This window comes from Arachis hypogaea, chromosome 11 (assembly GCF_003086295.3).
Source record: "Arachis hypogaea cultivar Tifrunner chromosome 11, arahy.Tifrunner.gnm2.J5K5, whole genome shotgun sequence".
NCBI classification, from domain to species: domain Eukaryota; kingdom Viridiplantae; phylum Streptophyta; class Magnoliopsida; order Fabales; family Fabaceae; genus Arachis; species Arachis hypogaea.
In genome coordinates this window covers 16010500-16027421 of record NC_092046.1, presented here as the reverse complement: position 1 = coordinate 16027421, position 16922 = coordinate 16010500, and the positions used below count along the sequence as shown (strand labels likewise).

Sequence of the window (16922 nt, the reverse complement as noted above, 5' to 3'; positions counted from 1 at the left end):
TCATTTATATGAATGATTGCATTGTCCTGTACGTGTTTTGCGAGGTGTGTACGAAATTAAAGTTGGTTAAGTAATAGATAACATAGCATTACATTACTGACAAAAAAAATTGTCATAATTAACATCCATGTTCATCTGACCCACAACGGGTGTTCAAAAAGCATGTAACAAAAAGGCAAATTGTATCTACTACTTGTTATGAACCATTACATATCCAAAAAGTTATCACAAAAGCACATAATGACAGAAGTCTTCACTCATTCGAGTCCTTCGTTGTTGATGAAGTTGGCAAATTTGGGGGTGGAGCTTCCTGATTCGGTGCTGCAGATGGGATGGTAGATGGAGTTGGCTGTTGTGTGTTAGGTGGGATTGTGCAGGCAGCAATTGAAGCTGGCGGCCTGAAGATCTTCTGCTTTGGTCTGAACCTGGACTGTTGTGGGCGAGCTATGTCATTGGCTTTCCCTGAAGGTTTAAATGGACGGCCTGTAGTTGGGGCTGGTGGCCTGGCTTGAGTAGTTGTTGGCCTTGGAGGTGAAATGACAAGTGTGGATCTTGTCACCCTTGTTGGAGCTGGTGGCATAGGTGGATTGCTTGGGGCAGGTGATTCCACAACAGTGGGGTTTAGGGTCAGGCTTGTGGAGCTGCCTGGTTGGCTGCTGGATGCATCCTGAAAATATGCATGTAATATGTAAACAGTTTGATAATGGGACATAACAGCACCTCATGAATAGTTAAACTAAGACATATTTAGCCCTAATATTTTGTATACTAAGACAGATTAGTCCCTAACCATAATAGTACTAAGACAAAATAGTCCCTAAAAGACAATGATAACAGTAGGGATCTTACCTCTGGTAGGGGAGCAGATTGTGACAGAGGAAGCCCAATCAGTGACTGGGAGGAGCTAGTTGCTGTCTTCTTAGAGCGCCTTGTCTTCGGCTTCCAATTTGGGTTGGAAGGAGCTCCCTTACATGTTTTGTAGTTGTGGCCCTTCTCACCACACTTGCTGCAGGATACAATGAATGATCTCTTCAGTTTTCCCCTTGCATGAGGGGCTCAGCAGTATCTTTTTTCCTATTATGAATCTTTGGCCGTCTAATTGGCCTTTTGATAATGGGTGGGTCTGGCTTCGAGAACTCAGTTCTTGCCCAAAATTCTAGACTTGGAACAGGCTTAATGCAGTGTGCATATGTCCTCCTGATGGATTCCATGCACAGCCAAGGGTGAACATAGTCATGAGGTGTGTCATGTCTCTTCCTAATGGCAGCTAGTGCATGTAAACAGGACATGCCTGAGGTGATGCAGCAAAGGTGAGTAATGGACCCAAAAAAACAGTAAAGCAGATTCATTTCAAAATAACCAAAAACTGACTCAAGTGAGAACAATAGTTACCAGTCAATTTCCATCTGTGGTTGCTTTGCGAGAAACCTCAAATCTCTTTCGTTCATTGTCACCAACCCATTCAGCCGTTCACTTGGTGCTAAGATTTAATAACTTCTCCAGCCTCTTTTCCTGAACTGGTGCTAGCTTCCCTGAGTGATTGTCCAATACCCGTTTATGATTCACCATCCTCCTCATTAGGTAACACCTGATCTCTTCCCACATGGTTAGGATAGGCTTGCAGCGATAGTTTACTATTTTAACATTAAAAACCTCGCACATATTGTTTGTGAGGTTATCCACTTTTGGTCCATGAGAGAAGTAAGCCTTAACCCATGTTACTGGTTCAAATTTACTGAGGTACTCCCAAGCACCCGGTTAATTGTCTTCAACTTCTCCATGCATTCCTTGAATTCAACAACAGTCGTGCATCTAGCACACTCCCACACAACCTGTCTAATGTACAAGTCCTTGTAGCGGTTTATGAAGTTTTTCCATATATGCATGACGCAATTGCGGAGCTTAGCATGTGGCATGACCTCTTTCAGCGCAGGCAGCAGACCCTGCATTAAAATTAATCAAACAGACAATAATGAAATTAACCAAATAGATAGCAATGAAGATCACCAAACAGATAGAAATCATCTTAACCAAATACAGAGCATTGAAAATAACCATAAACTACTTTCACCTTCTGTTGGTCTGATATGAAGGTCCAGCCATGGTTTGCATCGTCTCCTATGTCCCCTTGCAGATTGGTCAGGAACCACTTCCAGACATCCTTGGTCTCAGCCTTGACAACCCCATATGCAACAACATAAAACTGGTTGTTTGCATCCTGAGCAACTGCTGCTAGAAGCCAACAACCATAATATGTTTTCAGAAAGCAACCATCCAAATGAAACAAAGGACGACATCCATCTTTGAAATCTTGTTTACAGGCATCTAGGCAAATGTACAGTTTATCAAAAACAGGGGGAGCCTCTGGAGTTGGCATGAGCTCAAGCCTGGCTGATGAGCCTGGATTGCTCCTCAGTATTTCCTCACAATAATCCCTCGTTCTCTTGTATTGTTCTCTTTCATTTCCCATGATCTTGTCCCTAACCTCCTTCACTGATCTATAAATCATCTTAGGATGGGGACAGAGAAAAAATTCCTCTTTAAGGAAATCAGTCACCTCCTTCGTATTCATGTGTAGTTGGGTTGACATCAGCTTCTCAATTTTCTTACTTAGCCAGTGCTGATCAGCAGCGTTACTGCCCAAATCCCTTGCACAAGTGTGTTCTGGATGGTAGGTCTTCACTTGATAACACTGCAAACTTTTGTTGTATGACAAGTGAACCAAGTAAGGACACTCCTGATCCCCACACCTCACTCTCACTCTCTCTTTGTCATTTTTTATCCACTTCAATTCCCGCCCTTCAGCAATGAACGAATCTTTAACTACCTCCTTGAACCTGTCCACAGTGGCAAACCTAGTTCTTAACTCAAACCTGCCCTCACCATGAGCATAATCATCATCAAACTCTGGAAATTTATTACCTCTACCTTTATCATCAGATGATATGGGAGTATGCAAGTCTTCAGACTCATACTCAAACATGATTTCCTCCACCTCCGTTGGGAGCTCACTAACATAAAACCCACCCCCCACTGCATAATCAGGTTGGACATCAGGCACCTGATCCCCAGCTTCACCACGTGCATCATTCCCATTCCCACTGCCTTCCCCTCTTTCCTTAACCCTTGTGCCAAATTGTCTCTTCCTCTTCCCTTACTTCTTCGGAGTAACTACCTTCTTTCTTGGAGTAACTACCTTCTTCTTCAGAGTAACTACCTTTTTTACTCTTGACACATCTTTTCCTCTTCCCAGCAGTAGCCCCACCATTGCTGTCACTTTTCAGTACTATCACTCTCAATTCCAGCCGGTGGAGGTTTGTACAACACGTCCTTCGTGCTCTCGTACCCGTCATCAGATGAAGAGGATGCATTCAGTTTCTATGCAGTTTCATCCATCTCCCCTGCAGTATCTCTTTCCTGGGCAGCATCCTTAACAACCTCTGAAACCACATTGCCCTAACACAATCCCTCCCCCTAATCCTACAAAGGACACTTTACACCCCTTTTTCATATTATATATTACACTGTAAACATGCACACACATTGCCTTCCTACCTAAGCATCACAATCTTACCTTCTGACGAAGACAGCAACCACGACCTCAGAGCAAGCTTCTTCTCAGCTTCTGGCACCAACTTCAACCGGCACCTATTGCTCTTCTACATGTTGTATTTTTTGGAGGAAGAAACAGAGACGAAGGAGTTTGATCGTCTTTGGCTTAGGATTTTCAGTAATTCTCTCACTCAAGTATAGGTCTTCTGGGTATTGTATACGGGGATTCAACTGTGTTTGGAGGGGAGGTAACAAAACGGCGTCGTTTTTGTCTCCAAGGACTTATATGTCCTGTTTCGAAAAGTTCCCTGCCACGTAGGCTCTGTAACGGCCAGTTCAGCAACACCTCTGTCAAGTCAGACTTTTCCGTCCAGTCCAAATGCCTGAATTCAACGGAAGGGTTGAAATGTCCACGTTTTTTGTGGGTGAGGGACTTCAATATATTTTTCCTTCCTTGAGGACGAAAATGTCCACAAAAAAAAAGGTCAGGGACCTATGTGTCCTTTACTCAAATATTTTAGAAAAGGCAAACCATGAAGGAGGCACCGGTGAAGGGACGGTTGGTTTTCTCTCTCTTTGTTTTTTCTTAAGACTCAAAAAGTCATTTCAGTCCTTTTCATTTTTTTCTGATCCAAAAATTTGTCAGGTTCTAATTTAATCTAATTCTTCTGTTGATAGACGATTTTTAGATATTATGCTAATTCGGTTTTTATTTTTTTAAACGATTGAACCATATTTGATTCTAATTCTCGATTGAACCAGTTGGAACAACCAATTTGGCCCAATTTTTAAGGAAAAATTCGCCTCTAAAAAAATTAATAGTTCTCTAAATTAATTCTTAAAATTCTTTTTAAGTTAAATTGATCTTTCAAAAATTTTAAATTAATTATGTTAGTTCTTCTATTACTTTTTTTTTATCAAAATTTACAAATATAATAAGTTAATTGATACTACAACGCACACTTAAGAGTCTGAATTTACTATTAACATAATAAATTTACGAAATTAGATCAAATCAAAATCTAATTAATTAGATTTAATTTTACAACCTAATGATGTGAATAGTCAATTAGGACTACAAAATATGTGTTGTGATGTTATTCCGTTAGTAATGAAAATAATAGAAAGACTACTATAACTAATTTAAAATTTTTAAAAGACAAATTTAATTAAAAAAATATTTTAAAAATTAATTTAAAAAATAAGTAATCTTTCTAGAATTAATTTGGCTATTTACTTAATTTTAAAATCATACCTTTCAAGTTTTTTTTTTTTAACATTTTGAAGCCGCATTTAAAAACTATAGACAGAAATATAAAAGAAGTGGTTACAAAAATTCAGGATTTTTTATTTTAATAAATAAAATAAAAATAATAAATACCGATTTAAATAATTTAAAAAAAATTACCGAAATCCGCTCTCCTTACTTATCTCGTTTGTACTGTAAACGAGATAACTTTGCACATATCTCGTTTATACTGTAAACGAGATAAGCCACGTTAGCCTGACATGCGTATATCTCCTTTACAGTGTAAACGAAATATAAGAAGACAAATTACCAGCCGCTATAAAAGGATGTGTAACCCTTGGCCTTCTCCACACACATTTTATATCTTTTTTTGTCTCGTTTTTCTCACACAGCAAGTTTTCTGTGGAGACTAGTAGGGGTGTTCGCGGTGCAGTTTGGTTCAGTTTTAAGGGAAAAAGTCATCCGATCCGAACGCTTAATTTATGTGCGGTGCGGTTTAGATCGGTTTGATTTGCGATTTTTTAAATAAAAAAATTAAATACATATAACAAGTCTCAACATCAAATTTTAAATAATCAACAATGACATAACAAGTCTTAACAATATCTTAAAAAACTAACGATAACATAACAATAGTAATAAAATTATAAGTTAGTTAAAATAAATAAATAAATAACATTTTCAACATAAAATATTTATTAAATAATAATAATATATGAATAATAAAAAAATGTTTAACAAATTGAACATATTATAAGTATAATTGTAAATATAATAATAAAATAATAATATTATAGCACATTGTGCAGTTTGGATTGGATTAGATCGGTTATGAAAAGTAGATCCGAAATCCGATCCAATCCAGCGGTTTACAAAAAATAGAATCCAATCAAATCCGAATTAGTGCGGTTTTAATCGGTTTTCGGTTTGGATCGGATTGGATGAGCGGTTTAATTTGGATCGGTTTGGATTTGAACACCCCTAGAGACTAGGAGTAGCAAACAAGGAAAGAATGGCCAGTAACAGCGTATACATAGTTGTGTATGTTTATCCCAATTGTCGTATGAGAAATGGCGACAATGGGATGACGTTTGAGTGTGAGAATCTGATACTGTTGCGCACTCGGCGTGTAAGTACGTTGTGGGAGTTGAAGAGTTTGATATTGAGCAACCTTGGTGGTATAGAAGCAAGGGAGGTCGGAAGGGTGGGGTATAGTTTGCTAGCACCCATAGGTAATGGAGTTTTCCGGTTTCGACTATTTCACCTTCTAGGGGACGAGCATGTGCGACTCATATTTGACATCCATGAGAGGGTCATGGCGGAACAGGTGATGGAGCTTTTTCGCCGACGTTGGAGATATTGGTCATGGTGGTTCTGTACACTCGACCTATGTATACGACGACCGACTTCTCGCACTACCACCCATTCATGTTGCCATTCCAGTGGATAAGGTTGATGAGGGCAACGAGGAGTCAGACGAAGAATACATGGTGGATAATGCAGACAGTGATTCTTCCAAAGGGGGCGATGATGAAGAGTTTGTACCGGAGACACCTGCCCAGATTGTGGCGCGCCATATCTTGCCTTCACCTCACCCAATTTCGGCGCTATCGGCAGTGCCAAGTCACTATCATAGTTTGGATCTGGACGACATGCATGAGAGGACTCTATTTTCTGACACGAGAGAAGAGGATTACAACCTAGACGATGGGGTAGAGTTTCAGGTCGACCACAGGTTCAAATGCCGAGAGGGCAGTGCTACAGGGTGTGAAGAACTACAGTATTCGCAGGAGTGCTGAGTACCGGGTGATCGAATCGGACCGATTAAAGTACCATGTGCACTGCCATCAAGCTGGGAATGGGTGTCAATGGAGCATCCGTGTGGCCCTTAGGCAGAACTTCGGATACTGGTAAGTTCAACTTTAATAGTGCTTTTGAGTACTTCTGTGCAATATATTAAGTAGGTTTGAGATATGGCTGAACCAATACTGTTTTGTTGTGTTAGGGAGGTTCGGAGGGCTGGCGGAGCGCATAGTTGTTTAACACCCACCATGTCTCAAGACCATCGTCAGTTAGACAACAGTCTCATCTGCAGGGTTATATTGCCATTGATACAGTTCAACCCCTCCGTCAGCATTCCAGTGTTGCAAGGTGCGGTCTATGCTAGCTATCACTTCAAACCCTCCTATAGAAAGGTGTGGATGGTGAAGCAGAAGGCAATTGCACAGATCTACAGAGATTGAAAAGAGTCATACAACAAGGTGTCGAAGCTGCTTCAGGCACTGCAGAGCTGTTTTTCTAGAACCATTTGTGGCCTACGAGTGGAACCGTACTACGATGGACACCTTCTACTCAACAACTGTAGCATGTTCAACAAGGTATTTTGGGTTTTCCCCTCATGGAGGGTGATGGAGCTGATGGAGGGGTAACCTGAGGCTGTGCTGAGGTCAACAACACATCATAGCCGTAGGAGGGCGAGGTCGCAAACTGGCTACTCGGCCAAAGACCCGCCCCATACGAAGAGGTAGAAGCTGGTGATATCTGTGGCATCTAAAACGAGGTCTACGCAGGAAGATGGATGCTGGTACTGTTCGATACCCTGCTTCCTACCGGTCCAAAATGACTCGGCTATCCGATGCATCGATGCTGGATCGGCGGTGTGAAGCTAGAAGGCGTCATCAAAGAAGATTTCGTCAACCATCTCCTCCTTCTGGTGGACCCCGGATGGACCTGCGTCATGCCAGTCCGGTGGCGAAGTGTCCCAGACTGCCCTATGGTACGACCCTCCAGAACCGGATGGTGGACGCAGTGCGTGTGCCGGGGGAGGTGGAGGAGGTGGAGGAGGCAGACCCAGAGGTGAAGCCTCTCTGTCTAGTGGGATATCTCCGTGATCCTCCTGGCCGTCGAACTCTACCTCCTCGTCAGACTCTACATCCAGTCGAACCCTGACCCTCTCCCTCCTAACCGGCTTGCCTGGTCGACACTCTCTAGCACTTCTGTCCCTCCTAGTAGGTCGCCAGGTATCTGCCCTGACCTCCCTTGCACATCTACACCGATCCGGCACTCCCCGGGGAAGGTGGAGATCCTCCCTAGGCTGGCTGGCAGTGGGCTGTACGTCGGGGGCAACTCGACGAGTCTCGGATCCTCCAAAATCTCCTGACCGGACAGATGCCTAACACGGCAAGCCCCACGCCACCAATCATAGTACTCCCGATCGGCCTGGTGTCAAATGTATGATGTACAGAGATCCTGCAATTGGGATCAAATCGCCTACACCAACCGTCGTACCAATCTGCAAGTCGATCAGGCCACCAGACATCCTCACCGTGGCCAGTGGACGTCAAGAACCTTTCTAAAAAAACAGGAAATGTATAATGTACTGGGGTTTACTAAATTACACATCATAATTGGAATAAATGACATCTAAACTCAAGTTACCAATGATAAATAACATATCATTTATATCTGTCAAGGTTCACTGGAGGGTCAGGCACCTGCTGCTCTCCATTAAACTGCCGCTTCACCCGATCGACCTGGTGAAACTGCACAATGTTGAAGCAGACCAGGGGGACGGCTGACAATCATGTCCCCCACTCCTCCTCCTCAAGGAACCAAACAGGACGCATAGCCTACATAGCAAGGTCATCGTACGCTCTCCGTACAAACTGAAAGGACCGTAACAGACATATTGGTCAGCCACACTAAACAAGACAACATTAAGAAGTAAAATGAACATGTGGTGATGGTAAACGTGGAACTAACCTCATCGAATCGTAACCGGTCGATCGAAACCCTCCAATGCAGGACCTTGTCCTCATGCTGATCCCTGCTCTGCTGCTGCAATCCAACCAACCTGACAACAACCAAGAGGACAAAAGTAGTTTGTTTAGTAACAGGTTGTAAGAAGTTACAAATTTGTTTAACTAAATATAGAAATAAAGATTTGTTACCCCGCAGCCATAAGATACTGGTAGATTCCTCTATTTGGTGGATACCACTAAAAAAATCTGGTAGATCCAGGACATCAACAGCGGAATGCAGCCGGCGATGTCCGTGACGCCCTGCTGTGCCGCCTAACACAGTGACTGGTACGTCCAAGCAAGCACAGTCGAGCCCCAAGACAACGCCCGGCATTGCCTAAAGTCCCGAAGAAGAGGGAGCCAACGCAAGTGGACCAAGTTGTTGGACTTGTCCGTCATCAGATATCCTCCGATCAGTAGCATAATGTAGCACCTGGCGTACTATTAGAGAGTCTCCGGGTCATCTGTAGAGGGTCATCTAGTGGACACGATCCCGCAGTCAAACAAACTTGAGTGTGAACGACTCCTTCCTCTGCGCAGCCTGCTGTGGAGCCACCGGAGGCCTAGCACCAAGCAGCTACTCCCCCAACACCCACATCTCCATGTGGCACCACCTACCGAAGTCATGAAGGCACCCCAACTGAGGCCCCCTGTGCGCGTAGGCCTAGGTGGTACGCCACGTCCTGCAATGTGATAGTGACCTCACCCCACGAGAGATGAAACGTGTGCGTCTCCGAACGTCATCGCTCAACGAATACCGAAATTAGCGAATTGTCAAAAGTGAGATCCCTAAGGGACACCGTGTCGCCGAATCTAACCTCAACTAGATACGGGAAGATGGCATCGGGTGGAAGAAGGATATGACTCACTCGCCAAGGCAGTAGAAGGCGATGTCTCTGATAAAAAAAAATATATTCAGAATTATAGACATAAATTTTACACTTTTATTGAGTCTTCAACGTTTCCGGTCATTATATTTTATAGATTTAGTAAATAGGCCTCTATGTTTTTTTATTTGATTCTTACACTATTTTTAAATCAATATTTATTTCTAAGTTAAAAAGACTTCCAATTCAAAACTTATTTACATCCTTAATCACATGTTTTTGAGACAAATATTATTTAGTTAATTTTAAAATATATGCAACTACCTAAACCTAACTACAAAATTATAAGTCGTAACAACTTACAACAACTAAAATAGAGTTCAAAACTAACAATTATGCAGTAACAATCTACTACAATTAAATAGAGTTTCAAAATTCTACCAGCAACCTATTCGTAACGCTATACACGATATTCTAAGTCTTCGCAACTACCCTAACCATGACTACATACAAAAATATATCTATATAAGATTGCACAAATTTTACTGCAACAAGACTAACCTCAAAGTCGGCTGCCTCAGCGTAATGCGAAGTTTCATTCAGTCTGTCGATGTCTGCATCGTTTTCCGCCTGGCATGCCATCGCAGTATATGTCAATAATATGGTCAGAAAGGGGTGATAGAGAAGAGAAAGTGATTGACAAGGTCAATCTAGAGCCCAACAGCACGCTGTGAACGACATATACTTATAGGTGTCGACAGGCTTTATCTCGTTTACAGTATAAACGAGATACGTGTATGCACTGTAAACAAGATAAGCAAGGGGAGCGAATTTTCGTAATATTTTTTAGAATTATTTAATTCGGTAATTATTATATTTATTTTATTTATTAAAATAAAAAATCTCAAAAATTCATTTAATTGTGAAGATAGAAAGGAAAACATAAAACTTTCTATCTTAAATATAGAAAATTCATGTATTTCTGTGCTTTCTAAAACTGGAGATAGAAAACATCCATCTCTGTCTCTATACTTCTCTCTTGGAAGCAAAATCCAAACGCAGCGAAAGATACAATAACAAGAGCCTTGCTCTGACTCAGGATTTGTTTGAATGTTGAGAAATATTGGAAAATAAAGGAACGAAAGAGGAGTTGTTTTAGGTGTACTTTATGGAAGAAATTTTGCCACTTCTCTCTTCCCTCTATTTTATTTTCCATCCACTCCTCCTCAACCAAACAAAGCCCTGGAAATAACTCATGCTGCCATTAACAACACTGTAGCTACCTACGAACCTTGAAAAGTACATTTTCAAGTTGCCAGCAGAATCACAATGAACAATAAAATATTACGCCTCTCAATAACCCCTTAGTTTTTCCTGAGATCTGAAAATTTTAGCATCAAAGATGGAACTAAAAATGCAGGGAACTTCAACAAGACAACATATCAAACAGGCTAGAGGTAAAATGATTGTTCCCATGCTTGCTTAGAATGGCAGGACAGAGCAGCATTCTACACGGAAAAAAAATAATTTACTGTTTTATTTTGTGAATTGAAGTTATAGAAGGAAAGGAAGATTAGGACTTCAAGTGTAAAGTGCAGTCCCCATTTTAATCTTTAGGCCCGTCCCTTCCACCCTCCATTTCCATCCAAAACACCAACTCACAACCACACACTTTGAATCTTTGATTACTCAAAACCCTCAGTAAACTAATATATACAAAAGATGCTGTTTAATTTACCGATTCAAAAATGGATGTCACTTACAGAACACCTACCACCAAGAAGTTGCGGTCCAATTTGGCTTTATATAAATTAGTCACAAATAAGCAACCTGAAACACAGGAAACATAAATACATGCATGACGCACACAAGAACAAGGTCCCAAAGGGAGTACACAAAAGAGAGCGCATTAGCAGCAAACATGCTGGAACACTTGCAATAAGCATTTACACAAATTGAACATTCTCGTTTAGTTTTGACACATTCAACAAAGAACCCAATGGGGCAGCATTCTCGCGCATAAAATCCTTTGTTCTAAACCGTCGAACATGTATACACACACAAAAGCGCACACACGCTCGGACGATATATCGATTAAGACAGAAGATCTGCAGCTAAACATCCATTACAACACAAAAATGACGGTGATAAGTACAAGTAAACCAATCAACAAAAGCAGATTCTTCAGAGCATTGTCCTCAGGCCTCAGCTCTTGACGTGTCGCTGCCTGCGTAAAGCCTCGAGGATTACCACCTTGGTGTGAAGTAAACCCAAAAGGATACCCCGAAGTTGTTCCATAGACAGTGGCATCATGAAACGGTTGGAATTGAATGTTAAGCAGTGATGGGATAAACCCTCCAAAAGCAGTGGACAGTGTGAAGTTCCCAAATGTTGCCGTAGCCATAGGTATGAATCCGCCCATCAACCCAAACCCATAATTCCCGAACAAATTGGGCCCCGGCTGTTGGGGTGGCGGCTGTGGCGCTGTCTCCGGCCTCTGGCCGGAGGGACGGCGAGGAACCTCCATTCCAGGATAGCTCTTAGTCCTAGGATCAGTCTGAGCCTTACCCCTGCCATAAAGAGGAACCAGCTTCTCTTCCTGCACAAGGGCCTTGCACACAGGGCACTCTTGACATTGAGAGTGATGATGCAGCCACATATAAAGGCATGGCCAACAGAATAGGTGCCCACACAGTGTGATCACTGGATCTTGAGCCAAATCAAAGCATATGTTGCATTCAAAATCACCAGCATCATTAGAACCATTGTTCCCTGAGCAAGATGGGCTTGGATGAGACTCTCTTCTCGGCGTTGTTGTTGATTCCCCAAACCCACTAGCCATCAAATATTTTTCTTTTTCTTTTTCTTTTTTTTTTTTCCCTTCCTGACCACTCCTTTGAGGAAACTTTTTCCCCAAAAATGCACAAAACCGAAAACAAAAATTCCTGATCACAACAATTTAAATGGAAAAATAAACGCAGAAAACAACTGCGATATGGAAATCTACGTCAAGAGTTGAAGATAACAAGAGCGCAGTTTCTTCGACTAGATCGATCGAAGATGAAAACAATGAGATTACACGTAGATCCAGAATTGAATAATTAAGGGAAATAGGATTAAAAGATACTGGGAATAGGAAAACTTACGGCTTGGTTGAGAGGAAGATAATCGTTGGCGATGCGGAAAAAGGATTCGAATTCTCGAGTAACCTTCTCCAAAGCCCCAAATTCAAGGGTTACGAAATCCTTCTCGAAAACTCCAGTTGTTTCTGATATTCTTGAATTATTATCTTCTATTTTAGATTTTTCTTTTCTTTTTTTTTCTTTCTTCGTCGAAATTTCCTTTTTTTTGTCCACTGTCTTATTTTTATTATTTATTTATTTATAAGAAAATATTTTATTAACTCCACTTGAATTCATGATCTTTCAATTTTAGTGTAAAATATTAGAGTTTTTTTTTTAAATAAACATTTTAAATGTTTTATACTTTTATTTATCAGTATAGGTAATTTATATATTTTTGTGTCATATTACTTATCTTGTTTACGAATTAATTATAAGAATAATGCTACATATTTAAGTTTTTTTGTTAACCAAGTTCAACCAAATTAATTTAATATAACAAAAATCAGTTATAATTAAAATTAGTCTAAGTTTTATTATTTAATTTGGTTGAATTTAGTTCGAGAAAATATTCAGTTTGGTCCCTAAATTAGCGTTTGCTTTGAGGTATTGAGACAGAGACTGAGAGACTGAGACTCAGTATCATGTTTGTTGGTTCAGAGACTCGTACTAAAATTTCTGTTTCTGTCCCTAAAATTTCAATATTTTAGTACTTCGAAAAAGTAGGGACACAGTGGACTAAAATTTCCAAAGATGAACTGAAACTTTAATAACATTTTATACTTAAAATATCCTCATTTCAATTAATTAATTCCAATTTTATCTTTTGTACAAATTAAATTAGAATTTTATTCTTATTTCAATTTCTGTCTCCCACTTTGCACCAAATAGAATACTAAAATTTATTTTAATCTCTGTCTCTTAGTCTCTGTCTCTCAGTCTCGGTCTTTCCGTCTCTGTCTCTCCACCAAACACTACCTAAAGTTACACTCGAGCCATAATTTAGTTCTTAACGTTTCAATTGTCTCTGTCTCTGTTTAGTCCCTAAACTTTATAAATTTTAATCACATTAGTCCATGCGGTGGTGTTTGCCACAAAGTCATTATCGGAGAGATGACGTGTACAACAGAATGCCACGCAGGACTCCACTAAAACGGCGTCGTTTTTATTTAGCGCTCAAATTAACAGCCCAAAACGACGACGTATCATGTTATATGAGAGGGCAAAAGTTTTAGTTAAACAAGCACTACACCATATTCTCCCCCATAATAGGATTGTTCTTCTTCTTTCTCTTCTCTTCAATGGCGTTGCGAATCTAACTTATTAGATTCGTTAAAGTCGCGATTCTCTTCTCTTCAACCACTTCACATTGCATCGGTCGTCTTTTCTTCACCTACGTTGACTAAGTTTGAGGTAAGTAAAATAGTGAACAAAAAAATTTCTATACCCATGATGATATTTTGTTTTTTTGATTCACTTTTGGTTCCTCCTCTTTTTTTTTTATGCATTCGAGCTAAATGCATTTTGTTTTGCATGTTAGTATAGGTTAGTTTTTGTGCTTATTCTCTGTTAGGGTTTATGTTTTTAGTGAATATCATTTAATTTCTTGGCTTATTAGTTAGATGTTCGATCATTTCCTGTTTCTGTACCATTAATTTGATTTTGAATATTTTAGGAGAAATTTTTTTGGGTTAGGGTTTCAACATGGGTGTGTTTGTCTGATAATCAATAGATTAAAAAATAAAAAGATGGAATCAGATTGTCATATGCAATATGTTACATTTGATTTTTCTTCTTTTTTATTTAAAAGAGAGGTGCAGTTTCATCAAAGTCTTAATCTCATTAAATCAATTGTTTATTGCATCTTGTAACATGGAGTAATTGATCTGATTTTCTAAATGAACTCGTTTTGGTCTATTGTTGTCTCATAACAACAATGCAATTTATGTTTTAGCAAGTCTAACTGAAGAGAGAAAAAATATTGAGGATAACCTTATGTACTCGTTATGTACTCTGTATGTACTCCTATTATAATTAATTATCATCAATATTAAATTAAGATGGACAATATTTATAACAATATTTGCATGGAGTAAAGCTTTTTTCAGTAATGTACCAAGATGGACAATATTTGCAACAATGTATTTTTAACTCACGAATCAAGGAGGTCATAGCCAAACCCATCATCACACTATTGGAAGAAGTTAGAATGTATGCTATGAGGACAATTGCTAGGAATAAGGTGAAGCTTAGGAGCCACATTGAAATTTTACCCCAATACAGCGTAGTAGTAGGTTGGAGAAAATAAGGAATGAATCAAAGAGTTGGAATTCTGTATGGTCTGGAGACGAAAAGTATGAAAAGTTTGAAGTCATTTGTCACCCAACCAATATGGTAGTTGATTTGGAAGAGGGGCTATGTTCATGTGATTTTTGGCAACTAAGTGGTAGTTAATAAATTTTTTTTGTTACATGATCAAGATTCATCTTATATAATACCATGTTTTGGTTTTCTGATACAAATATATTTAATTATTATTAGTTGTATCCATTATAATTCTGTTTGCAAGGATGCCTTGTGTCCATGCTTGTGCTGCGTTGGATAGGATCGAAAAACGTCCTGATGAATTTTGCTACAAGTGGTGGACAATGGATTCATATAATGACACATATGCATTCTATTTAAATCCTATTCTTGGCCAAGCAATGTAAGAGAAGTCTCCATACATTAGACCACAAGCTCCGAAATTCAAAAAGATGCCACGGGTACCCAAGAAAAAACGTAGAAAGGATGCTAACGAAGACCCTGATGGAAGGAACAAGCAAAAGATCAAGATGAAGAGGATTTATAAAAAAGGTTCATGTCGCTATTGTGGAGAAAAAGCACACACCAAGAGAAACTGCCCAAAAAAAAAGGCTAAAGAAATGGCAGCTACTGCTAAAAGTGGTAATTCCAATCCTACTGTTCCTACCATTCTGCTCCAGTTGTGAATCCTACCCATGCTATTTCACCTGCTGATGTACCATCTCAAGTTGGTACACACCAAAAAATTCAGCATCAAGGCCAGGCTGAGGTTGAACTTGGCATGAGTCAACTAATTATGTCTCAGAATGAAGATCAGGCTGAGGTTGAACTTGGCATGAGCCAACTAATTATGTCTCAGAATGAATATTCTCTACAGGTAATGATATATTTTAAATTACACCTTAAATTTAACCACTGCCAATTTATTTTTTGTTCAAATTTCACTAACTTCACATTTTTTATAGATGGAGACTAGTGTAATGTAACATAATGCAAGGCCCCAAAGTTTGCAACCAAAAGAATGGTGAACCAACCATCTAGTACTCCACCAACAATCAATATACCAGTTGATCCAATGCAAGGTGCATCTTTAGGGACAGCCACACGACTAGCTAGTTTCATGAAATTTGTCCCTACTCCCGGATTCAAACCTCCAAGAAAAAATAATTGAATTGTTGATCATTTTGTCTGTGGGAGCTTCATATGTAATAGGGCATTATACTTTTGGATTAGTTACCTTTTAGATTAGTTATCTTGTTTCTCTAAGTTTGGATAACTCTGTAACGATGACTTTTGGTTAGTTATACTTGGAGTGATTTTTTTTTGGATAATTTACTTTGTTTTGTTTGTGTTGTATCACACTAAAATTTTTAGTTGTGTTTGAATTTAGTATCAATGTGGATGTTTTATTAATGAATTATAAAGAAATTTGATGATATTTCTTATCTGAAATTGTTATATTTTATTTTGTGTTGTTTGATTTCTATTAACGCAGGTGCAAATTTTATTCATTGAGACTTAAAATAAAAATAGATACAACAATATATATAACAACATACGTTAATTTTTTTTCAAAACAGGCCAATCTTCACCATTTCCATAATAACATAGCAACTACAAGCAAATTTATTGTAACTAACAAAATCCTTCCCAATTTCAAAGCTCTAGCATCAGATTCTAAACTTCCAATCTTCCAAACAAAGTTCATCCTCCATTCTTCATCATTTTTATTTTTTGGTACTACTCTGCCTCTTGATTCTCCTTCTTTATGGAATTCATTAGCCCAAACAAACAACCCACACCACCTCTTGCCAACACTCTGCAAACAGATTCAGCGGAGATAGAAAAAGAATCAGATACTACAAGCTTTAGAAAAAGTTAAGAATAATCTTGCACTTACATTGTAGTTTGGACACCCAAAAAAGGTCTCCCTAGATTTGCATATGTTCCTGACCATCTCAGAACGGGTCTACACCCATACCCACACTACTCTGAAAATAGTTTTTTTCTGCTTCGAGTAGTTCTCCAACCTCCAGTAGAGTGTTGATTGCTGGAACTCCCAACGGAT

General features: G+C 39.4%; 2 protein-coding genes across 3 annotated transcripts; both read right to left on the bottom strand.

The window, feature by feature from the left end:
* Positions 1-71: 71 nt before the first annotated feature.
* On the bottom strand, positions 72-3131 carry LOC140176320 (uncharacterized). Its single transcript, XM_072206523.1, has 4 exons — positions 2072-3131; positions 1393-1943; positions 850-1291; positions 72-667 (listed from the first exon to the last, which is right to left on the bottom strand). Exons 1-2 carry the CDS (start codon positions 2981-2983, stop codon positions 1719-1721), a joined length of 1137 nt encoding a protein of 378 aa, XP_072062624.1. The 5' UTR covers positions 2984-3131; the 3' UTR covers positions 72-667; positions 850-1291; positions 1393-1718.
* An 8206-nt stretch (positions 3132-11337) lies between these two features.
* On the bottom strand, positions 11338-12782 carry LOC112720397 (uncharacterized). 2 transcript variants are annotated; one of them, XM_025771337.3, is made up of 2 exons: positions 12575-12782; positions 11338-12373 (listed from the first exon to the last, which is right to left on the bottom strand). In XM_025771337.3, the coding sequence occupies exon 2, from the start codon at positions 12268-12270 to the stop codon at positions 11554-11556; it is 717 nt and encodes a 238-aa protein (XP_025627122.1). In that variant the 5' UTR covers positions 12271-12373; positions 12575-12782; the 3' UTR covers positions 11338-11553. The 2 variants fall into 2 exon arrangements, with proteins under 2 accessions (XP_025627122.1, XP_025627121.1); XM_025771336.3 differs by having other exon boundaries at positions 11338-12333; positions 12575-12776.
* Between the last annotated feature and the right edge of the window lie 4140 nt (positions 12783-16922).

Bases quoted from the DNA above. Each gene is read 5' to 3' on its own strand.
- LOC140176320 (XM_072206523.1), bottom strand. From the start codon at position 2,983: ATGTTTGAGTATGAGTCTGAAGACTTGCATACTCCCATATCATCTGAT. The intron at 1,944-2,071 runs GTGAAAGTAGTT...ATTTTAATGCAG, and splicing joins TCATATCAGACCAACAGAAG to GGTCTGCTGCCTGCGCTGAA.
- LOC112720397 (XM_025771337.3), bottom strand. From the start codon at position 12,270: ATGGCTAGTGGGTTTGGGGAATCAACAACAACGCCGAGAAGAGAGTCT.